Source organism: Ovis canadensis, chromosome 24, assembly GCF_042477335.2.
Source record: "Ovis canadensis isolate MfBH-ARS-UI-01 breed Bighorn chromosome 24, ARS-UI_OviCan_v2, whole genome shotgun sequence".
NCBI classification, from domain to species: domain Eukaryota; kingdom Metazoa; phylum Chordata; class Mammalia; order Artiodactyla; family Bovidae; genus Ovis; species Ovis canadensis.
Window position 1 is genome coordinate 16,763,792 of NC_091268.1, and position 23,696 is coordinate 16,787,487.

General features: G+C 58.5%; 2 protein-coding genes across 4 annotated transcripts; both read right to left on the bottom strand.

The window, feature by feature from the left end:
- Positions 1-10,687: 10,687 nt before the first annotated feature.
- On the bottom strand, positions 10,688-15,482 carry MSRB1 (methionine sulfoxide reductase B1). The gene is made up of 4 exons (XM_069570526.1): positions 15,112-15,482; positions 13,268-13,416; positions 12,839-12,953; positions 10,688-11,550 (listed from the first exon to the last, which is right to left on the bottom strand). The coding sequence occupies exons 1-4, from the start codon at positions 15,164-15,166 to the stop codon at positions 11,519-11,521; spliced, it is 351 nt and encodes a 116-aa protein (XP_069426627.1). The 5' UTR covers positions 15,167-15,482; the 3' UTR covers positions 10,688-11,518.
- A 193-nt stretch (positions 15,483-15,675) lies between these two features.
- RPL3L (ribosomal protein L3 like) lies at positions 15,676-22,889 on the bottom strand. Of its 3 annotated transcripts, none has more exons than XR_011252750.1 (10): positions 22,433-22,512; positions 21,771-21,963; positions 20,227-20,395; positions 18,978-19,113; positions 17,552-17,738; positions 17,297-17,457; positions 17,006-17,107; positions 16,427-16,568; positions 16,067-16,186; positions 15,676-15,814 (listed from the first exon to the last, which is right to left on the bottom strand). XR_011252750.1 is itself a non-coding variant. In XM_069570521.1 (10 exons), exons 2-10 carry the CDS (start codon positions 21,808-21,810, stop codon positions 15,758-15,760), a joined length of 1,068 nt encoding a protein of 355 aa, XP_069426622.1. In that variant the 5' UTR covers positions 21,811-21,963; positions 22,692-22,889; the 3' UTR covers positions 15,676-15,757. The 3 variants fall into 3 exon arrangements, 2 of the variants coding, with proteins under 2 accessions (XP_069426622.1, XP_069426621.1); XM_069570521.1 differs by lacking the exon at positions 22,433-22,512 and adding an exon at positions 22,692-22,889 and having other exon boundaries at positions 16,427-16,522; XM_069570520.1 differs by having other exon boundaries at positions 16,427-16,522; positions 22,433-22,667.
- Positions 22,890-23,696: the final 807 nt, after the last annotated feature.

A 23,696-nucleotide genomic window follows, 5' to 3' on the forward strand; every position in this document is an offset into this window, starting at 1 on the left:
CCCGCTCGGGATGCGGCTGCGGCGGCCGCAGGACGGTGACAGGACTGCGCTGCTGTCCAAAGGACCCGCTCCTACACGGCCGATCGCCGCCCCGGGCGGCGCGGCAGGTGCGCGGGCGGAGCAAGTGGGTCAAGGTAGCTCGCGGTTCCGGTCCTGGTGCTCAGAGGGGCTCCCGGAAGGTGGGAGGTCTGCGGCGGGAGCCCGGCGCACCTTGCTGACAATCGGTTTACTATTGCCCTGAGCCAGGGTCACGGACAGGGCGGTTGGAGAGGACTAGCCAAGTTGATTACCATTTTAAAGTCTGGGAGAGATGCTCAGGGGAAACAGGCCCAGTGAAATTCAGACCTCAGTCTCCTGAGCCTTTCCACCTGTCTGTATGTGCAGCCTAGTCCCCCGGTGTCCCTCTGGGATGTCAGTGACCCATCTCTGACGCTGGTGAAGCGGCTATATTGGAGATGTGAAGGATTCAGGAGACCTATCTGTGCTGGGGAAACCAGAAGGAGCAGGTGTCCTTTGAGAGAGCTTCCTCTGAGGGGCAGGAAGACTCAGGGCCCATCCCAGTAGAGACCTGCTGGGCACTGGACACTCAGGGAGTTTTCTGATCCCCCAGGCCCACTGAGCCCCTAGCACAGCACAAGGAAGGCCGGGCCAGGAGAGGGCAAGCCAGCCCCCGGGAAACAGAGAATGGAACCTGTGTCCTCCCTTTGCCTGTTCCCCAGCCTTCCTGGCCTCAGGGCTGGGGCAGGTGGGCATAAACTCCTCAAAGAGGCCAGGCTTCCCCCAGCCAGTGCCCAGAGACCAACGCCCCAGCTTCTGCTGGTTAATGGGCCGCTCCTGGGCCTAATGGTATCCAGACCTAAGAGCACCCCTGGAGCACTTCCCCCGGGGCAGGGGCCTCCACGACCCACCTGCAGAGCCAAGGGGTGAAAACCACTGACCAGGGCCCCAGCCCAGTTCCCAGATGCCATAGCTGCACCTGCTTGTCAGGCAAGACTCAGCCAGGAGCCCCATGGTCGCAGTGCTGGCACAGCACCATCTCAGGTGCATGCCAGCACACGCAGGGCCACAGGAAGTTCTTCTTCTGGTCTAGCTTAAAGCAGGATTTGTTCCAGACAGTCTGGCTCTCGTTAGAGCTGCCCGCTCCACCTGCAGCACCCACCCACAACCTCAGCAACCACTTCTCAGGGCTCCAAACTCCAGCTTTAAACCCTGGTGGCCCCTCTGTCTCCCTGCCCCAGCACCAGCATTGGCTAGGCATTGGCTGTACTCCCCCTGGGAATGCCTTTCCCTTAGTCCCTACACACAGACACACACACACACACACACACACAGACACACACACACACACACCTGTTTGGAGACTTTCCAGGAAGAATTCGCCAAGAACAGCAGGACGCTGAACACGCTGCGGGTGGGGGAGTGATGTCCAGGGACAACTGTCTGCTCAGTGTTTGGCAGCTGATCCCCTATCTCCACCCACCACCTGGCTCCCAGGTGAGTTGTCATTGTTCAGTCACTAAGTTGTGTCCGATTCTCTGTGACCCATGGACTGCAGCACACCAGGCTTCCCTGTCCTTCACTCTCTCCTGGAGTTTGCTCAAACTCATATCCATCGAGTCGGTGATGTCATCCAGCCATCTCATCCTCTGTCATCTCCTTCTCCTCTTGCCCTCAATCTTGCCCAGCATCAAGGACTTTTCCAATGAGTCAGCTCTTCACATCCTAGGTGGCCAAAGTATTGAAACTTCAGCTTCAGCATCAGTCCTTCCAATGAATATTCAGGGTGGATAGTTATTCCCTTCTCCAGGAAATCTTGCCAAACCAGGGATTGAACTTGGGTCTCCTGCATTTTAGGTGGATTCTTTACCATCTGAGCCATCAGGGAAGCCCTCTCAGGTGAGGGGTGGGTGCAGATCTGGGGACATCCAGGATGGCAGCCTTGGGATGTTTGTTCACCAGTGTATCCCCAGCACCCCATGGAGCCTGGTACCCGACAGGCACTCAATAAAGACCAGCCAGTGGAAGGATGGGAGTGGAGGGAGGGGCTGAGGAAGGATTTCTAGAGATGACGGTGAGGCAAGTGGCAGGACAGCATCCCAGTCGGCCAGGGGAAGGCTCAGCCTCGGAGAGCACAGTGATGGGAGCCAGTGGGGAGGTGGAGGACGTGCAGAGCCAAGGCCGTCCCAGGAGGTGGGTCCCAGCCTCCTCCTCCTCTAGAGCTTGCCCTCAGGCTCCTGCCAGCCCAGACCTCTGGTCCCTAAAGTGGAAAACTCTATCCTGACTCTGAAGGAAGAGGTTCACTGAAACACAGTTCCTGTACCATGCAATTCGGCCATCTAATTCGGCCACCATTCTCAAATTCAACAGTTTTCAGCAAATTCAGTGTTGTACAACCATCACCACAATGAATTCCAGAACATATTCATCACTCCAGAAAGAAATCCCATACCTGTTAGAAGCTCAGTTCAGTTCAGTCACTCAGTCGTGTCTGACTCTTTGCGACCCCATGGACTGCAGCACGCCAGGCTTCCGTGTCCATCACCAGCTCCCAGAGCTTGCTCAGACTCACGTCCATCGAGTCGGTGATGCCATCCAACCATCTCATCCTCTGTCATCCCCTTCTCCTGCCTTCAATCTTTCCCAACATCAGGGTCTTTTCCAGTGAGTCAGTTCTTCACATCAGGTGGCCAAAGTATTGGAGTTTCAGCTTCAGCATCAGTCCCTGCAATGAATATTCAGAACTGATTTCCTTTAGGATGAACTGGTTGACTCTCCTTGTAATCCAAGTTACTCCCAAGAGTCTTCTCCAACACCACAGTTTAAAAGCACCAGTTCTCCACTCACTCAGCCCCTGGCCACCACTATCTACTTTTTGTCTCTGAATCTGCCTCTTCTCCACGTATCATATACGTGGGATCATACATTATATGACCTTTTGCAGCTGGCTTCTTTCACTCAGCATAGTGCGTTCAAGGGTCGTTTATACTGTGGTGTGAGTGCCAGTGCTTTGCTCTTTTTGTGGCTGCATAATACTCCTCTCTGTGGCTGGTCCACGTTGGTGAACACTTGCGCTTTTTCCCACCTTTTAGTTACTGAGAATCATGCTGCTGTGAACGTTCATTTACAAAATCTCACATGAGCATAAGTTTTGTTTATGCTGGGTGTATACCTCGGAGTGAAATTGCCTGGTCAAATGGTAACTATGTTTATCCCTTTATGAAGAGTCCTCTTTCATTTTTTTTTTTAACTACATGAAGCTTGTGGGGTCTTAGTTCCCCCACCAGGGATTGAACCAAGGAGCTGGCAGTGGAAGTGCCGGGTCCTAACCACTGGACCACCAGGGAACTCCCTGAAGAGTCCTTTTGAAGGTTAAATATGGAAGTTTCAGCATCTACGTCTCTGTACTCAACCTCAGGGCTGCTGCTTTCCCTCCTCCCCAGAATGTCTGAGTGGCCCCTCCACCCTGCCTTGCCATCAGAGTCCAGCCCCAGCTCCCCACTGGCTGTGTGACCTAGGGAGGGTGGATCAGCCCCTTTAAGCCCCATGGTGAAAAGTCACTTTGGGGCCCCAGAAGAGTAGGCCATGGGGACTCAGGGTGAGTGGCTGTCCCTGTGCCCTAAGAGAGTGGCTTAACTGCTGCCCTGTCTGGTCACACTTCCTGTCCAGAAAGAAACAGAGGTCAACCAGGCCTTTCTGTCCAGTCTGATCTCTCCTTTGAGGGCTCCACATGGCCCAATTTCAATTCCTGTTTCACCTCATCTGGGTGCCCTGCCCAGGCAGGGGCCAGGCAAGAGTCCATCTGCTTACCCTGCCTGGCCAGCCATCAGACATGCAGAGGAGTTGGATCTAATATGGCAGAAGGGCCTGAGCAGGGACAGTGTGGAAGAGGAGGTGGACTGAGCTGGGTCAAGTACACAGCATCCCTGGGGGAGGGCCAGAGCAGGTCACCCCAGGGAGGGAGTCCCAGGAGCAAGGTCGTGGTGGATGGACAGTCCAGCCTGGCCTCAGAGGTCTATGAGCCAGCTATCCCAGCTGTGTCTGCGTCTCCTTCGCAGACGGTAATGATTTCCCTGCGGGCGATTTTGATCCCCATCTACCTCCTCCACCTACCCATGCACTCTGCAAGGCCAGGGATGGAGTCAGTCTTGATCCCTTCTGTGGCTCCATGCCTAAGCGTGGTCAGCGCTCACGACCCTTTGTTGAGTGGCTGAGTGACTGACTGCATGTGTGTCTGAGACAGTCTAGGTGTGGATCCCCCTCCCCCATGCTCCTCTCCTTCCCAGGCTGTCCCCTCCCCAGCCCAGGCCCCCAGAGGCAGCATCGCAGGGCGTGCAGCTCTGCTCTGGAAAATGATTAATAACACCGTTCAGCCCCTCCCTCCATGGGGCACAGCTGGGGGATATTTCACACATGCGGGGCTTCCAGAAACTTCCTCCCTGAGAACCACACCCTCACCCCCCAGACCCACAGTCCTCTGGGATTCCTCAGTCTGCGAGGGGAGCCGAGGGGAGGGGGCTGAGGCCGAGGGTGGGCCCAGCTGTCCTTGATTTGTGTGGGGTTTTTCCACTTCAGATGCTGGGTCTGCCCGAGCACATAGAGGATGCGGTTTCCTTCCCGGGGAGGCGCCCCTGAGCGATGTCTCCCCACTTACCGCACCCACCCCCAGAGCCCAGCTCAGTCTGGTAGGGAGTGAGGGCCAGGAGGCCATGGGGAGGGGGCCACGCAGCACAGAGCCGGCAGCAAGGCTTCTCGGCGATGACGGCAGGCTCAGGCCCAGCTCTGCTCCTCCCAGCGTGTGACCTGGGCAGGTAGCCAGCCTCTCTGAACTTCACTCTCCTACTTTATGAGGCGGAGATGACACCAGCCCCCACCTCTCTGGGTGCCTGGCTTTCAAGTTCTTCATGATGCAGAGGCAGTGGGCATGTGACAGTGACTCTGGAGCAAGAAGGGGAGCCCTGAAGGTGCTCCCACCCTGGGAGCCCTGAGTACCTCTTAATTTGTCCTCCTGGGGACCAGGCCGGAGAGGAAGGGCCTCCCTAGTCCCAGGGTGTCCCAGGTGGCACTAGTGGTAAAGAGTCGTGTTCCATCCCTGGTCAGGAATACGCCCTGGAGTAGAAAATAGCAACCCACTCCAGTATTCTTGCCTGGAGAATCCCATGGACAGAGGAGCCTGGTGGGATGCAGTCCATGGGGTCACAGAGTCGGACACGACCAAAGCGACACAGCAGCAGCAGCAGGATCTTGTTCCCAGAGACCAGCTAAACGTGAGGACACAGAAGGACAGAAATGGTTGCAGGGCAGACAGGATTCCTAGGAGTGTCCGCACTTATGCACCGAGCCTGCCTGGGGCCCCGGGGTTTGCCAGGAGGAGCCAGACCCGACTCCCGAGCCGAGCCGGGATGGCCCCAGCTTGCCTCCAGCCACCCTCACCCCCTCCCCTTTTCCTGGTGGGCACGGCAGAAAGAGGCCCTGCTTCCCCAGGAGAGGGCGGGGCTCCAAGCCCAGGACGCATAAGTGGGCCCTGCAAACTGCTTCCCGCCCACCAGCCTGGCCCATCCGTTTATAACAGTCCTCATAGGCTGGGAGTCCCAGCCTTACAAAGGAGAGGGCTGGTAACAGCCTTTAGACCCCAGGTGAGTCTAAAGAGAGGAGAAAGGGGCGCCCACAGAAACAGGACTCCCTCTGTCCCCCTCACCTTCTCCAGCTTCGCAGCCGCATGCCCGGCCTCTCGGAGCCTTGAGGAAGCCTAGGAGTCATCCAAGAACCCCCACGTTAGGCTGCTGGGGCTCTGTGGCCAGGTCTGTCTGTGCCCTGAAGGGGGCCCCCATGGGCTGAACACATTCCATCAAGAGCTGGGGGGCTAGTGCAGTCTCAGGAAGCCCATGCTCTGCAAGGGCCAGGACCATGCTCACGTGCACACGGACAAGAGAGGCTTCAGAGGCCTGAGCACTGGCCCCTGCCACCATCCCCTGCCCTGTGTGGAGAGCCCCAAGTTTGAACCTCCCTGCACACCAGTGACCTACTCACAGCCAGCAAGGCCAGGGAACAGCCCCCCACGGAGGCCCAAGCCCCTCACACCCATCCCCCTGCGCTTCCAGGGGAAACACCCCATGCCCACAGTTGGCCAGACAGACGGGCAGACGGGCATTCAGCCAGGCTTGTTCAACTGGGGCTTGGGAAGACCCAGAGCCCAGAGGCCCAGGGCCTAGCATCTTGGACACATGCCTTGCACTCTGCTCTGCTCCCCTCCAGACCCTTTGCTAAGTGACAAACTCCCTGCTTGGACAACAGAAACTTCAAGCCTGACGGCCACACCCTCCTCAGAGAACAGTGACTCCACCCTTGTCCCCATACAGTCAGCACTGTCCTTCCTCTGGCACTGGCTTCCCTGTCCTGCAACTTCCAGGTGCACCCCAGAGGCTCCGGCCTCAGAGACGAAGCACAAACGTCCCACACCGCCCGAGACTAAGGGACCAGAAAGCCACCAGCAGCGGGCAGATGGCACCTCGGGGAGCAGAGCCCACAGGCCCTTCTCGTCTCTGCTCCAGCCTCTAGCAGTGCAGCTGCCAAGCCCTTTGAAGCCGACAGGAGCTTGTAAACCTCCTGACTGGAGATGAAACATGATAAGACATGAAGCCAGAGGCTGAAACACAGATAATCTCCACGGTTTTACAAGGAGCAAGTCACACCTAGACACAGGTGCTGGGGGAGCTGAGGGGCTGGGGCGGAAGGAGATTATCGGCAGGTAACCCTTCCCCGGCAGCTCCCCCCTCTTGTCTGCTGCCAGAACCTCACTAACCATCTTCCCTGCGCATCTTACCCCTAAGCTCTTCTAGCAGAGTCCAGGGCCAGGGGTAGGGTGGCAAGTGGTCCTGGGGTTCCTGCCTGCCCCAGGCCATGGATACACTCACACAGATGTGTGGTTCACTCATCCTGAGACTATGTGGCCCCCTCAGAGGGAGCAAGCAGGGGCAGTGTGGTTTGATGCACATTCATCTGGGGCTGCCACAGGTAGCCCCCTTTCAGGGCTCACGCTTTGGGGTAGGGAAAGAGATTGTTGTTGTCCAGTTGCTCAGTTGTATCCGACTCTTTGTGAGCCCATAGACTGCAACACGCCAGGCCTCATTGTCCTTCACAATCTCCCAGAGTTTGCTCAAGATTCATGTCCATTGAGTAGGTGATGCCATCCAACAGTCTCGTCCTCTGTCACCCCCTTCTCCTCCTGGCCTCAATCTTTCCAAGCTGAAGCTCCAATACTTTAGCCACCTGAGGCAAACAGCATCACTGGGAAAGACCCGGATGCTGGGAAAGATCGAGGGAATGAGATTCCACCATTCTAGAGTGGAATCTGCCTGGTCTAGAGGCCCAGGCACAGGGGGTTTGGGTGCAGATGATGTGCGTAATAAAAACAACACAGTTACAATAAATAAATAACTCTGCTACCACTTATGGAGTCAGGGATCAAGGATCAAGCCCCAGAGGCGGTTCTGCGGAGCCTTGGCAGGCAGAGCATGAGGGAACCACTGAGGGACGTTACCTGGTCTGATGATTATTTTTCAAAGACCACACTGGTGGGGACAGCTGGGAGCTGTCTGTAGAGACAGAGGTGGGAGGTGGAACCTCAGGAATTGGTGCCCCCTTGAATGGTAAAGAATCCTCCTGCCGTGCGGGAGACCTTGGTCTGATCCCTGTCTTGGGAAGATGCCCTGGAGGAGGGCCTGGAAACGCACTCCAGTATTCTTGCCTGGAGAATCTCCATGGACAGAGGAGCCTGATGGCCTACAGACCACGGAATCACAGAGTCAGACACTGAGCGACTAACCACACAGCGTGGGCCAGCAGGTACGATGAAGGTGTGGAAGGGCCACAGAGAGGAGACTGGGGACATCAGAGCAGGTGGGTCCCACCCAAACGCCCTGGAGAAGGGTCTGGGGCTTGGCTGGGGCTGGGAGGGATCAGTCACCATCTTCCCAGCCCCCAACTCTGTCTGCTTCTGCGGACTCCGAAAGGGGGCACACTGGGCCTCCGCGGCTCTCCACTGCTCTCCCCACACCAGAGCATAACCCCTGCCTCCTGCTCTGAAAGCAAGGAGTCTTAACCACTGGGCTGCCAAGGAAGTCTCAACCAGAAACTTTTTACTTCTTACTATTTATTTATTTCCCTGCACCAAGTCTTAGTTGCCGGCATGTGGGCTCTTTGATCTTGGCTGTGGCATGCGGGTTCTTTAGCTGCAGCACGTGGGATCTAGTTCCCTGATCAGGGATCTAATCTGGGTCCCCTCCATTGGAAGTGCGGGGTTTCAGCCACTGGACCCCAAGCAGTAAATGCCTTGAAGCCCACCAAAGGCACCTCCGCCGCACCCTCGGACGCCAGGAGTCCTCTGCCCGTGGTGGAGGTTGTGGCACACTGGCTTGTTGAGCCGGCGCGTCTTGGAACCGGGACGATGGGGGAGCTGACTCCTGGGTGCGGCGGGGAAGCGCGGCGCGGGCGGGAGCCGGGCGCGGGGACCCGCCCAGCCGTCGAAGCTGCTGCCGCAGCGCCCCCGGCGGCGCCGCGGGGAAGTGCCGCGCCGCTCAGACCTGCTCAGGCGCTCCTGGGGCCTGAGCGGCCTCTGCCGGTCCGCACTGCGCACGGTCGCTGGGCCCAATCCCAGAGGGGACGTTGAAGACCGATTGACTCGGAAGGGGATCATAGCGCCAGCCCCCCCGAGCAGGGCCTGGGATGGGGTGGGGGCACGTGGCTGGCTTGGTGGTGACCTTCACGGACCTCTGCACCTTCCACGTGCGGCCCCTGCCCACATGCATGCCGGGTGTCAGGAGGTCCTGAGACCTACCAACAGGACCCGAGTAGCACCCTCACCAGGGTCATGGCTCTCCTTGGCACTGGACTTGTCACTCAGAAGAAATGAAAGCCTTGGATGAGCGAAAGCCCCAGGCATCATCAATTCAGTCATCTGCTCTGTGTTCACTGAGCCGTCTCCAGGCTTCCCAGGTGGCGCTAGTGGTAAAGAACCTGCCAATGCAGGAGATAAAAGAGACGCAAGTTCAATCGCTGGGTCAGGAAGATCCCCTGGGGGAGGGCATGGCAACCCACTCCAGTATTCTTGCCTGGAGAATCCCATGGACAGAGGAGCCTGGTGGGTTACAGTCCTGGGGTTGCATAGTGTTAGACACGGCTGAAGCGACTGCATCCACTCACACCTCCAGGCTGGGGATCAGCAGAGTCCCACTGGTCCCCTGCCCGAGGTGCCCTGCCCTGCCAATGCCCAGGCCTGCTGGCTGGGTTTGGCAGAGCACCCGGAGCTATCTGCCCCTGAATGCAACCCTTGGCTCAAAAGGCTGTGTCCCAAGGCCTCCACCTGGCAAAGAAGCAGGAACGGGTAGGGGGCAAAGGGGGATGGGCTCTCAAAAAGCCTTTTGTTTTCAAGAAGGAACTGCAGCTGCAGGCCAGAGGTTATGATGCAATCCTACAGGGGGCTGGGGTGGATTTGTGATTCCACCCAGCCCTTGGTAGAAACACTGTCAGGGGCCATCCACTTCCAGGTTCGAAGTATGAGGGGACCTTGGGGTCCTGGTGCTCACCCTCCTCACTCCCCTCCTCCCAGAACACTGCTTGCCAGCCCCCAGTTACCACCCTGGACAAATGAGCATGGGGCCCCTGGAGTGCAGGCATCAAGCACTGCCAGTCACAGCTCCCCTATAAGTCTCACCATCACCAGGCCCAGCCCTCCAGCCCACTGTGCTATAGCTCTGAGCCCAAAGGGCAGCCACAGGGGCGTGGCTTGGACACATGGGCCCAGCTTGCCCCAGGAGGCCAGCTTGCTCTTGGGCCAAGTTCAAGCTCAGAGGTCACCCTAGCCAGGATGCAGAGCCAGGGGTACTGGGAGAAGTGAGCAAAGTCCAAGGTCCTTCCTGGCCCTGGAGCCCAGAGGTTCCTGCTGACCACTCAGCTGGCTCTGATTCATTCAAAGGGTTCTGGGCATGCAAACTGGCTGAAGGGCTTCCCAGGTGGGCTCAGTGGGTAAAGAATCTGCCTGGCAATGCAGGAGACAGAGACGTGGGTTTGATCCCTGGGTCGGGAAGATCCCCTGGAGGAGAAAATGGCAACCCACTCCAGTATTCTTGCCTGTAGAATCCCATGGGCAGAGGAGCCTGGTGGGCTATAGTCCATAGGGTCACAAAGAGTCAGACATGACTGAGTGACCTGGCACAAACTGGTTCAAGCCTGTGAATTGACAGAGGAGTCTAGTGTCTGTCTTTATGATTCAAGTTAGACTTCTGCTCATACAGGGCACCCAGGGTGGCACTAGTGGTAAAGAACCCACCTGCTAAAGTAAGACATATGAGATGCAGGTTCAAGCCCTGGGTCAGGAAGATCCCCTGGAGGAGGAAATGGCAAGGAGGAAATCATCTTTATGATTCAAGTTAGATCTCTGCTCATACAGATCAATCGAGATCAGACTTCCAATCTACTTCACTTTGAGAAGCACCCTGCCCAACTGGCCGACTCTGTAATTCTGTGCGAGTCAGATTATTCTGACAGCTGCTTTGACTCTGTTGACTGGCACGGTGAGCCACCATTGGCCCTGCTGCCCTGGGATCCAGTGACTCCCATGCATTCCAGGCTTCCAGTTCAATGACAGCAGCTATCCTGTAATTCCTGATGTTGTTAACAAAGACAGCAAGCCTGGGTTCCATTTGTTTACTGGTCTCCTGATTACTCTAGAGAGGATTCAAGGTGGAAGGGGCTTCACCCTACCCCTCCTCCCCGCCGATGGCAGGCGCCTCAGAGCACATGCAGTGAGGTTTGTTCACTGTCTACCGGGAGGGGTTGATGGGAGGCTGTGAGCTCAGGGTCCCCAGCCTCACACTGTCAAGGTGATGAAGCAATAGCTGCTTTCCTAAGCCCGAGTGAGGAAAGCTGCATCTGCACAGATGATGCAACCGGGTTCGGGATTTCTCCTTCTGTAACCGAGGTCAAAGTCCATCCCCTCTGCCTGCTCCCCCAGCGGGTCACAGGTCATCACCACTCTGGCCACCTGCAAGGGTTTAGCCAAAGAGAATCATAGAGTGACCGGGCTGGGGCAGCTGGCAGGGCCACCCCTGTCTGCATCCTATCTCCTGGCACAGCCTGGAGAAGGTAGGCAAGAGCTTTGGTGAGGGCGGAGCCATCTCAGGGCTGGGCCCCATGGGTTGAGTCCAGAGAGGCAGCGAGGGGGCAGTGGGCTGACAGGAAAGGAAGGTGGGGCTTGCAGCATCATCCAAAGATAGACCAGGCCTGGAGTCCACACCCCAAGACCCCGTGTGAGCCAACAGCAGGGCCCGTCCTGGCAGCCGAGTGTGAGCCTTCTTCTCTTCCCAGCAAGAGCCTGTTCAGAGCCAAGGGCTCGGGAGTCTTCCTGAGGTTTCAGCTACCCCTTCTCCCAACCCAGACACCCCTGCTCTGAATGTCTGCAGCTCCACAACTGAGGTGGGTGGCATCAGATGGTGTCCACCTGATCTGGGTATGGGCAGCCTGCCTACTGTCCCTGGGAGGCGGAGGTTTCTTCGCCTAAAAGAAATGAGAGAAAAACAAGTCGCTGTTAACAGGTCTGACACTACTCCCTGGGCCATCCCAGTGTCTCCAGCCTGCAGCTCAGGGAGGCCAGGAGGACCCAGACCCCAAGCCTGGGGGCATCTGTGTGCCCGGTTCATCCGCTGAGACTGCGGGATAACCCAGAGTCTATCCTTCCTCTACACGTCCTGGAGGACGAATAACTACAGAAAGACAAGGTATTATCAAACCTTCATCACATGCCGGCCCTTACGGACACCTTCATTTAACCACCACAGTGAGGGAACAAGCAGGTGCTATTAGCAACCCCATTTTACAGAGAATAAAACTGAGACTAGGAGGACTTCCCTGGTGGTCCAGAGGTTAAGACCCTGTGCTCCCCCTGCAGGGGACCAGGGCTCGATCCCTGATTGGGGAACTGGAATCCACATGCTACAAGTAACAGCTTGTATGTCACAACTGGGACCCAGAGCAGCCAAAGAAATAAATATTTAAAAAACAAAAACTGAGTTAGGGGCTGGCCACAGTCCTGTGGGCAGCAAACGAGGAGAGGCACTTGAGCTACAAAGAGTGCAGAGAAGTTCAGAGGGCGGCCGGGGAGGCGGAGAGCAGAGGGCCAGAGAGGAGGCTGGGCTCAGACAGTGTTAGCTGCTCAGTCGTGTCCGACTGTGACCCCATGGACTGTAGCCCACCAGGCTCTTCTGTCCATAGGATTCCCCAGGCAAGAGTACTGGAGTGGGTTGCCATTTCCTTCTCCAGACTAACCCAGGGATCAAATCCAGGTCTCCTGCATTGCAGGAGGATTCTTTACTGTCTGAGCCACCAGGGAGCTCAGATAAAATGCACACAAATGAAAAATGGCCCCTAAATGTCTACCAATGATGAGTAGTGCCAACACAAGGACACATTTGCTAGCTCCTACTGCATGCCAGGACCCAGCGCACTTTAGGGCAGCCAGTCTCAACAGGCCTGTGAAGAAGACTCTGCTATCACGCCCACTACATAAAAGAGGAGGCGGCTCAGACAGGCCGACAAGCAAGCCTGCAGCCACACAGCCCTGGTTCTCAGCCTCTGTGCTGCCTTGCATGTCATCAACCGGCGTGGGAGGCAAGACAGCTGTCTTTTGTCCCTGCCCCGCAGCCACCCTCCAGTGGCCCTGGGCAGAACCTAGGCAGTGTGCTTTGGTGCCCCCACCCTCTGTCACCATAAATGAACAAGAACAGGGTACCCTTGGCCCTCTAAAGTGTACACAGGCCTGTGCCCAGGTGCCAGGAAGCAAGCGCACCTTTAGGGATGAACTTCAAGGAGCTGCTGAAAATTCAGAAGCGGGACTGTCCACGCTTGGGGCCATCGTTCAGGAACTCATGGCCCAGCCCGTTGCCACACCTGCCACAGGATACCTGGGGAGACAAGGCAGCCATAAAAACAGCTACAGCCATGGCCCCCACACCAGGGGTCCTCACGCCCATTCCCCAAGGTAACTGCTGTAGGCCTCATCTCACAGCCTCCCTGGAAAGCCATCATTTCCCTGTCCTCACCAAGCCCCGAGGGTCTCCCAATAGTTTGGGGTGGCAGCTCCCCAGGCTGAGGCCAGAGGCCTGGAATAGACAGACGCTAGGCCCCTGCCGCTGAGGGGGAGCAACAGGAAGCAGGGGCCAGTTCCGGGTCCCCCTGGCCAACACCCCTCCCCTGCCTCCCTGCTGCTACCACCCACCTTTATGGCTCCAGGCCGATTGTGCTCTGGCCGCTTGGCCACACTGTCAGCATGGATGGTCTCGGTGAACGTCGGCCATGGGGACGAGTGTGCGTACTTGGAGCGGCTGGAGAAGAGCTCATAGCCACACTTGGCACACACGTAGATACCTGGGGTGGAAAGGAGGCAAGAGCAGAGATGCTGGCTCCAGCGCCTCAGGGGTGAGCTCCCAAATCCCGGGTGAGACCCCAGGAGAGGACAGCAGGGCCCGGGTTACTAGGTGGGCTGCACATCCTCCCCACGCACCCACCCACCACCCACAGGCCTGGAAATCGACTCTGTGGGGGAGACACGGCATGGAGTTCATGTTGAATGGTTCTGAGCCTGTGCCAGAGACCAGGAGAGTCACTTTTCACACTTATCTCACTGGCTCTTCTTAACAACCCTGTGACGCAAATGTTCCCATTTTACAGATGAGGAAGCTGAGGTACAGGCATACAAAACATTCAGCTACAGGGTGTGCAGTCAGGAAGGAACCCAGGCAGTCTGATGAGGACACAGCTCTGCCCCCCCAAACACATAAACAGGCCCCACCACCACTAGCCCACCTCCCTTCCCACACGGCTGACCCTCTGCCCAAAGAAGCCTTGAGCAGGATGCCCAGCCACCGGCCTGCTCTCCAAGCAGGAAAAGAAAGACCCCAATAAAAATACTTCCGGTCCAGACAGAGGGCCCAGGAAGACAGAGGGGCAGGGAGAAAAATGGGTTTTAAACTATCCCCAAAAGATCACCTTGAGGAGGGGAGGGGAAAGGTCGCAAAATTGATTTGCAGAACAGGAAACTGCTTGGGGGTCCCTCAAGGGGTACTGAGTCACCTTTTGCCCCCTGCCCGGCCTAGAGACAGTCTCCCTGGAGTCCATGACAACTCAGCATTTACCAGTAACTTGAGAAAGAAAAGAGGAACCAGGAGGTGCTGTGGAAGTGAGGTTTCTAGTGTGGCTGAGCAGCTGGAGGGCAACCCCAAGTCCCACAACCAGAGGGTCCTAATGTCGCAGCTGGCTCACAGAGACGCCAGGTGTCACAGCCCAGGCCCCTAGAGAGCTGACATCCAAGAAACCCCGCCCAGGGGTAGGTCGCAGCTCTAGTCTTGCCTGTGGACACATTTTTACCAAATTAGTCTATGACCAGGCAGCACAGCCCAGAATGTGATTCACCTGATCTCTCAAAGCCTGGGGCCAGGGCTGAGGGTGGGCCATGCCCCAACCAACCACTCACCCCCCACCTTTCACCCCTCCTAGCTGGCCCAGGCTGTCCAGTCAAACTTGACTGGCCATTGGGAGCCTGGCCTGGTTACCCAACCCTGGGCCCCCTGAGAAGGCGGGGGAGGCACCCAGGCAGTTACATTTGGATCCCAATAGGACATTCTGTGCTTTCCAGCTCACCCCGCAGGTCTGGGGAGCTGCGGAGGAGAAAGGGCTGGGGTCATAACCGGGCGATGCCCCAAGGAAAGGGAGCCAGTCACAGGAGCTGCTCCTGGACAGGACCTTCCAGCGCGTCCCTCTAAAGTCCCGATCCTGACTCGGATACCCCGAAAGGCGTCGCCACCCGCGCTTACCCTGACCGCACAGATTTCCCCGGAAAGGGCCACGCTCGCACTCAAGGCCTGCGCTCTCTCCAGTGTCTCCCTCTCCTGGGGAACCCCTTCTCTCCAGGCCCCCCAGACTCCTCCGTCCTCCATATAGCCTTTGCCCCGCATGCGCTCCTCCCCGCGCGGCCACACTCGTCCCGCGTTCCTGGGGCTCCACCGCCACCCGGAGGGCAGCGACGGCCCGGCCCGCTGTCCTCCCAGAAGTTACAGATTGTACCCGGCTCAAAGTGGTTCTGGAAAATCTCGCCCCCGAAGAAGCTGCAGAACGACATGGCGCCGGAGGGACGACCGCACGGCGACGCCTCCGACGGATCCGAGGACAGACTCAGGACCCGCCGCTTGTGCCCGCCCAGCGAGAACCAGTCCCTCTCTGATCCCCACCCGGCCCAGGCGCCCGGAGGCCCAGCTCCCCCAGGCAGCCAATCACGTCCGGGGATGCGAGACACCCTCGCAGGGCCCGCCTGCCACTGCCCCGCCCCTTTCCGTGGTCCAATCCCTCCCCGAGGCTAGCGCTTCGACTTCCGCCTCAGGGAGGGCCCTTCCGAGGAAACGCCCCCTCCATCTTCCAGCTGGCCCCGCCCACCAGCCAGGACCTTGGCTCTGAGGTTCCCGAGGCCCCGCCCCGAGCCGCAGGGCGCGCAGCCGACCGCGTCCGCCACCTGGCGGCGGCTGCAGAGAACCGGGAGACATGTCAGCTTTCTTCCCTTCCCGGCTCTAAGCCCTGGAGTACCGGCTGTTGACCAGCCTTTCCGTGGCCCCCAACTCTGAGACACCGCGGAAGAACTGCCTCTGGCTTTTATTAGACTAGGGCACCAGTGCGGGTTGCGCCGCGCTTCTTCCAGGCCCCCTCCGTCCCATCCTGCCTATAAGTCTCCCGAGGTCTCCGGCTTTTCCTTCTCCAGATGCTTCTTCTGGGGACCCTGGGGGGCGAGGGACAGGAGGAGGGTTAAGTCACAGGGTCTCACCAGCCGCCTGGGTTCTCGGAGCCAGCCCCGCGCCCCCTCCCGCCGGTCCCTCCCCTGCTTCCTTTCCGGCAAGACCACGTGCCCAGGACTAGACCCCTGAAAGCCCCTTCTGTGGATGAGTGCAGGGGCATGCGCGCCCCAGATGCCCACCCTGGGGCAGATGGGATGTGGGGTCTGAGCCCCAGAGAGCAAGGCGGATGGGCTCACCATGAAGGCCCTCTTCTCTTGGGCTGTCTGGAAGCGGCCATGGCCAAACTTGGAGGTGGTGTCAATGAACTTGAGCTCGATGTTCTCCAGGGCCTGGCGGCTGTGGTGCACCAGGAGGGACTGGGGCCCGTGGGAGAGGGAAAACAACAAGGCGGGAGGTCCCCACTCAGCCCCTCCTGTCACCCCCAGTCCACACAGGAGGGTCTCACTCACCCACCTTCTGTTAGAACCCCGCCCTTTTTGCTTTCCCCACCCTGCCCTCCTGCAGCGGGCTGGAGCACTGGGCAGGCCAGCCCCCTGCCCCCAACCCACTCCACAGCCCATGGGGCTCCCACTCCCCGCTCGCCACCTGGCACTGACCTTCCTCAATGTGATGACCCGCTTCTTGGTGCCCGCGATGCACCCCTTCAGCATGACGAAGTCGTTGTTGACTTCCCCGTAGTGTGGGAAGCCGCCCTGAGGGAACGTAGGTCCAGAAAAGAGGCTCTGGGTTTAGGGGCGGCTGAGAAAAGTAGGGGAACTGGCCTGGGGTGACACTCTAGACCACCTCAGGACAGTCTCTGAGCCAGACCCTAAGTCTGTCCTGCGACTGTCTTATTTAAAACTCTGTATTTTACAGAGGGGGAAACTGAGGCTAGGGGCGGGCGGTGATGTCACTGCTCCCAGCCCCACAGCTGCCACATCCCGCAGCTGGGGTGTGAGCCCAGGCAGCTTGGCTCCAAGGGCAGAGTCGGAGCTGCTGCACCCCGAATGCTGGGACAGCAGCTGGAGGACATGCTGTCTGCAGCGGAGACGCTGAGGATGCAGGAAACGGCAGAGGTTTGGTCCAACCTGGCGGCGGCTTGCTGGTGCCTGAGTTCTTGGGGAGAGTGGTGCCCCCGAAGCCTGCCCCAGACACACACACCAGACCCCTCAGCCAATTCGGCCGCCCACTCTCACCAGCGGCGTGATGGATTTGTCGGTCACGTCGTAGCTGGTGGAGGCATTGTTCTTAACCACCTTCCCGTCCTCCGTGTGCAGCCCCCGGCCAATACGGTAGATCTGCCAGGAGGACAGGGCATGTGGGGGACAGCAGGTGGCTTCTGGGGTCAGCAAGATGTCCACGCCCATGAGAACACGGGCTGAGACCCAGGCGCTGGAGGAGGCATTTCAGAGCCTCAGGAGCCAGGCAGGTGTCTGGGTCCCCGGGGTGTGGTCATGGACATCCCCCCACCAGACCTGCGTACACACCTTCTTGTTGAGCTCCGTGCGGTGATGGTAGCCCTTCTGCCCAGCCCGGGCAATGGAGCAGCCCACGCGCGCAGGGTGCCAGGCACCAATGCAGGCCACCTTGCGCAGCCCCTTATGGGTCTTCCGCGGCAGCTTCTTTGTATGCCAGCGGCTTGTGACGCCTGCAGGCGGGAGGGGCTGGTGGCTAAGAGGCCAGTTTGGTCTCCACCCCCTCCAGGCAGCCTTCCTGGAGCCACAACCCCAACGCGGCCCTACCTTTGACGCCCCTGCCCTTGGTGACAGCAATAACGTCGATGACCTCGTTCTGGCTGAACACGCTGTGGACGGGCACCTGCTTCTCCAGCCGGGCCTGTGCCCAGGCCACCTTCTCAGCCACCGTGCCGCCGTTCAGTTGGACCTCCATGATGTGGGCCTTCTTCTGCCGGAAGGGCAGCAGCTTCATCTGGCAGATGCAACATGGCCGGTTGGTTCCCAGAAAGTCACACCGACCCCCCCACCTGTAGATATGGCACGGCCAGCTGGTGTCCCCTGGCAGGCCTCTATGCACGCGTTCATTCAGCAGATGACCCTGTGCTCTGGTGTGGCTGCATGCCCCATTCTGTGTGAGGGACTGGGGACACAGCTTGCCATGAGGCAGACAGGGTCCTGGCCCCCACAGAGCCACCAACCAACTGGGGAACAGAAGCCAAGAAAACTCTTGGAGAGGCTTATGTGTTGTGATGGAATAGAGGGTGGAGGAGACAGTCATCGCATGTGAGGGTGGTCAAGGAGGCCCTGTCTGAGGAGGTGACATCAGAAACAAGAAGGATCCACTAGGTGAAGATCAGAGAGCTTCTAGGGCAGAGGGAACCGCATATGCAAAGGCCCTGTGGCAGGGAAGATCCTGGTTTGGGGGAAGGGGGACAGAAACAGGGCCAGTGTGTCTGGATCGTGGTGAACAAGGAGGAGGGTTCAGGATGGGGAGAGGTGAGCAGGCAGGTCTCACGGGGATTAGCTGGGGATTTATTCCAAGTGTGGGGGGTGATGTGGTCAGACACGTGCTTTTAAACCTCTCTGTGCCCCGTGAGGCACAGGCTGTGGGACCTCCCCGGCGGAAGCAGGGTTGGGTTAGGTCACAGCATAGGGCTCAACCAGCACTAATGGACGACCTGCTGGAGGCGCAGCAGTGAGAGGAAGTTACAGCCCGTGAAGTTCACGTCCATGCACGGAGACAGGTTAACCAATGACACACATAACCGGGAACTGCAAGTGTGAGAGCAACTGAGGCAGGTGGGGAGGGCCACCGCCACGGGCATGGAAGGCTTCCGTGAATGTTCCAGAATAAGGCGGAAGCTGTTGGTTACCTGGACCCTACTTATAGATGGGGTTCACGCACATGTGCCCAGAGGGAGGCCCCAGCCCCCCACACTGCCGCAGGGCAGGAGACCCGGGGCCTCCGGGGCCTTGGTTGACGCTGGTGTGACCGGTGTCCCGCAGCCTGCAGAGCGCACAGACGCCCATCACACCAGCCCCAGGCTGCCAGCGGCCTGCGCGACCGGTCAGCCAGCACCCTGGGCCTGTGCCCAGGGCTCATGGTATTTTTAGGCTGACATTTGTCAGGGCTCCCGGAAGCCCAGTTGGGGGAGGGGAGGCCTGGGGGCTGGACTGACTAGCCAGTGTGGACCAGAGGGTGGGGGCTGACCTGGGTGTGGACAATGACCCGGATGACCTTGCAGTACTTCTTCATGGCGGCAAAGTCCTTCTGCAGCTGCTTCTTGCCATCGGCATCGCGCCACCTCTTACAGGCCTTGGTGAAAGCTTTTTTCTTGCTCTTGTGCCTGAGCCATGCGCACAAGGTGCTCAGTGGGGCGAGGGTGGTGGCCTCCACTGCCCACAGCCCACCAAGCACAGGCTAAATGTCCGCCCTCTTCCCCTTTCCAGGGGAGGCACTGCTGGGCCCCTGGGGTCCCTGGGCTAGTTTCCGTCGCCCTCTTTAAGCACAGAGGTCCCACCCTCGAGGCCTCAGTTTCCTCCTCCGTAAAGTGGGTACCCTCCCTGCCTCCTGGAGCTGAGAGTAAGCAGCCATGCAGGAGCCCCGGGATGGGACGTGCCAGCCGGCCTGCGGCCACATGCCCACCTGGCCACAGCTGCTGAGCCCACTTCTAAAGTGAACAGCCGGGACTGGCCAGGCCCCAAGCCCCGTCATTCCTAACCCTCCACAGGACACTGGAAGATGGACATCAGTATCCCCATCCTACAGACAAAGGAACTGAGGTTCACAGAGATCAGAGCCCCTGGGCGAGGAGCAAGCTGATCACAGCTGCAACAGCAAACATAGGCCAGGTGGCGTTTGCCAGCCTCTCTCTGTGCTGAGCACTTGACACGCGCTGCTCATCTCATCCTCATGACGGCCCCACGACGCGGGGACCTGTCCTGTTCCCGTGTGATGGTGTCTGTGGTGTGTGTGTGTGTGTGTGTGTGTGTGTGTGTATGGCAGAGGGTGGGGTGAGGTCCATCAGCTTGCCTGTGGTCACACAGCCTGCTCTGACACTGGGGCCCAGGACCCTCACCTCCCGTGGAGACTACGGTGCCTCTACCTCCATATGGAAGGAGGGTCTGTGAGGGTCCTCAGGCAGGGAGGGGGCCTTCCCTTTCAAGACTTAATGCCAGGGAAGATTTGAGACCTAAAGATGCCTTTCTTTCTGATGAGCTTGTCAGTTGTCGTTTCCCTTTTCACCCTGGCTGCTAGGAAGCTCAGAACCAGCTCTGACATGCATCACCTCGAGGTGGAGAATGTTTGCTTTCTTTTTGTCTGCTAACAGCTTCCTCTCCAGCCTCTAGTCCTTGTCTTCTCCTGGAGTGAAGGCACCACACACACACACCCTTCCCTGCCTTCTGCTCACTGTGACACCCCTCCCCGCACCCACCCACTCTGCAGGAATGATCCTCACCAGTCCTTGTAGAAGCGGCGGCGACACTCGTCACTGAGATGCTCTGCGAAGATGGTCTTGAAGCTCCGCAAGCCTCGTGGGGTGGCCACGTAGCCCACCACACCCACCACCACCAGGGGCGGCGTCTCCACAATCGTCACTGCCTCCACCTCCTCCCGCTTGGAAATTTCTGGGTGAAACCCAGAGACGGAGAAGACATGGAGGGGGGGCCTCCGTGTCCCATGGGGAGGAGAAGGGTGGAGGAGCCGACCACAGTCCCACCCGCCTGCGAGAGCATAGAGCACCGCAGCCCCAGGGCTGCTACGGACAGAGGCCCTGTGCACAGGGCCCCAGGCCCCAAGCCCTCAGCCTCCCCACTCCCTGCCCTTCTCCGTGCTCTGCCCTGTGCGTGGAGTCACTGCCGGGCAAGACCCCACCATAGGTGTCCACACTAGCTCTGACTCGGATCTCAGGCAAGGCCTGACCTGCTCCTGCCTCGGTTTCCCCACCAGGCTGCCTGGGAGAGGGCCAGGAGAGCCACAGCATGGGCACTTTCCCCCAGAGGGTTGGGCTGGCCTCCTACAGTGGAGTACAGACAGCTCTAGGAGAAACTTATAACTGGTCCAGACCCCCAGTTTTATAGATGGTGTTACTGAGGCTGATCCAAAGAAGTGTACATTTAAACCATATATTAGAGGACTTCCCTGGCGGTCCAGGGGTTAGGACTCTGAACTTTCTTCAGTTTAATCCCTGGTCAGGGGGGCTTCCCAGGTAGCGCTAGTGGTCAAGAAGCTGTCTGCTAATGGAGGAGATGTAAGAGACGCGTTTCCTTGGGACAGGAAGATCCCCTGGAGGAGGGCATGGCAACCCCAGTATTCTTGCCTGGAGAATCCCATGGATGGGGGAGCCTGGCGGGCTACAGTCCATAAAGAGTTGGACACGACTGAAGCAACTAAGCATGCATAGGGAACTAAGATCCTACCAGCCTTGTGCTGAGGCAAAATATATATATACAACAGAAGAGATGAAGAGCAGATGAGGGTCACCAGGAGGTTGGGGCTAGCAGCTGTGGCTGAAAAAACGTCACCAGGACGGACTCTGGTGGGAATGAAGTGTCTCAGGGTGGTGGGTACGTGCATTTACATGTGACAGAACCACACAGAACTACATAAACACACATCTTACTCAGGAGAATCCTGCACGTCACTCTCTGACATAGTACCATGGTTACAGGAGATGGTTCCATTGGGGAAACCTTCAGGGTACGTGGCATTCTTCTTAAAACCACACGTGAATCTACGATAATCTCAAGACCAAAGGTATACTGCCGCGCCTGCCCTGAATCCCAGCTCATAACTTCTCCATTGCCTCATCTGTGAACCAGGGGCGATGACAGATGGGTTCTGGGGGCGTGGCCAGCGGTCAGCATCTGACCCTTTCTGGGGCTGTTCCCCCTCCGTGAGCCCAGCTGTGGCTCCTGGGATCAGAAGGGCCTCCAGATCTCCCGGAGGTCCGGGGTGCTCTGCCCGGCCCCCGCCCCTGGCAGGGCCCCTGGCAGCACTCACTGAGGCCAGGCCGGTGCACCTCCCGCAGAGTGTGCGTCATGCCCGCCTTGTAGCCCAGGAAGGCCGTGAGGTGCACAGGCTGGCTGGGGTCGTCACGAGGCCACGTCTTCACCTTGCCCCGGTGCCGGCGGCTCCTCTTGTGTGGCAGGAAGCCCAGGTGTCCATGCCGGGGGGCAGAGAACTTCCGGTGGGACTAGGGGCAGGAGGGGAGGTAGGTCAGAGCTGGGGTCTCCCCAGAAGGGGCAGCTAGACGGTCCCACAGTCCAGACCAGAAGTGAGCCGCAGACCCCAGGCTGCACCCGGTGGTCCTCCAGGCCTGCATCGTCCACGAGAAAGGAGGGAGGCTTCGCCGAGGGCAGTGTCTTGGGGAAAAAGCCAGCTTCGGCCCCTGGCCCCCAAAGGCTCCCCGCCTCAGTGGTCCTGCCCTGCCGGGCCCAGCAGATCCTCGCTGCGGCCAGGGCACAGAGGCAGGGGGCCACTGTCATCCGTCCCCCCACCTTGCCCGTCCCGGAGGCCTGAGCCCAGGCCTCCCACTGTCCCCCTACTCACTGACCCCTCCACAGGCCCAAGGACCTTCTCTGCTGGGAGAGACCCCACGAGCCCACCTGCCCCTCCCCAGGAGGCCTCTATCCACGCCCCGCCCCACCCCACAGCCCACTGACCATGGCGGCTTCAGGAAGGGAAGGGGCCTTCCCAGCAGGCGCTGGAGGTCGAGTGGCAGGGCCAGGATGCACAGTGGCCAGAGCCCAGATTTAGCCCCTGGCAGGGGAGCTCTGTCATTTCCCGTGGCGGGTGTGGGCTCTGGTGCCAAGAGCGGGCCTGGCCCGGGGCCGGGTGAAGGGGGGCAGCTGGGGCAGCCGGGGGGACACCTGGAGCCAGGGCTGGCACTCCTTCCCCAAGGGTCCTGTGACGGCCACACACCTTGTCTTCTGCCTCACGGGACCCTCCAGGACAGGAGCAAGTTGGCCTGGTAGAGGGCTGAGGAGCCCAGGTTGAGGGGCTTTCCTCTGGCAGCTGCCGTTAAGACAGTCTTCGTCCAGTTTGTTGGCCTTGAAGCTGAGTGGATTCCTGGCCTGTCCTGAGGGCTGTGAGCCTGAGCTGGGCAAACTGGGGGGAGACGGCGAGGGCTGGATGAGTGCCCAGAGATCACCAGAGTGTGATTCAATGTCAAGGCTGCTGGACTCTAGTAGCTGTGAGCCGAGAACTCTTAGATACTTTTTTGAACTTACATTTTGAAGCTAAGTTTTGAATGAAAAGGAGATTGAAATCTCCTATTTTTTTTTTATTCAAAAAGTCTATGGCTATAAAGCCTTTTAACTTTAGAGCAAGAGATTTTTTCATATTTGTTGATTCGTTTGACTGCACTGGCTCTTAGTGGCTGTGTGTAGGATTGTCAGTCTTCATTGTGGCATGCAGAATCTTTAGTTGCAGCATGGGGAAACTAGTTACCCAAGCAGGGATCGAACCCGGCCCCCTGCATTGGGAGTACAGAGTCTTAGCCACTGGTCCACCAGGGAAGTCCCAGAATCAGATTTTTTATAGGCCTGAGAGATCTCTGCATGGTTTGTAGACTTTGCATCCCTGGGTGCTAAAATTCTGTGCTAATGAAATATTACAACTCTTCATTTTTGTCATTGTTTTTAAATGACAATGCTACTTTTAATCCTTTGGGCTGGGATTTAAAAAAATCACTGGGCAGCAGTAACCCCCTCAGCCCAGAAGTGATCCGGGGAGAGGGACTCTCTGAAGGAAGAAAGCAGAGAAGGGACATGCTGCAGATTCAGGGCCAAGGGCACACACCCTTGTGCTGCGCCAGGGAGCACGTGCTAGGGGCTGCAGACACACAGGTCAAGGGTCAGAGGCTTGGACACAGAGCCATGAAGCTTCTTGGGTTCCCCCTTCTAGTTTGCCTTTTTCTTTCTGCTG

What these genes read in the sequence shown, in the direction of transcription:
- RPL3L (XM_069570520.1), bottom strand. An exon ending in GGTGCACCGGCCTGGCCTCA is followed by an intron (nt 20,396 to 21,770) that starts GTGAGTGCTGCC and finishes GGTTTCACCCAG; the next exon opens with AAATTTCCAAGCGGGAGGAG. An exon ending in ACAAATCCATCACGCCGCTG is followed by an intron (nt 16,523 to 17,005) that starts GTGAGAGTGGGC and finishes ACGTTCCCTCAG; the next exon opens with GGCGGCTTCCCACACTACGG.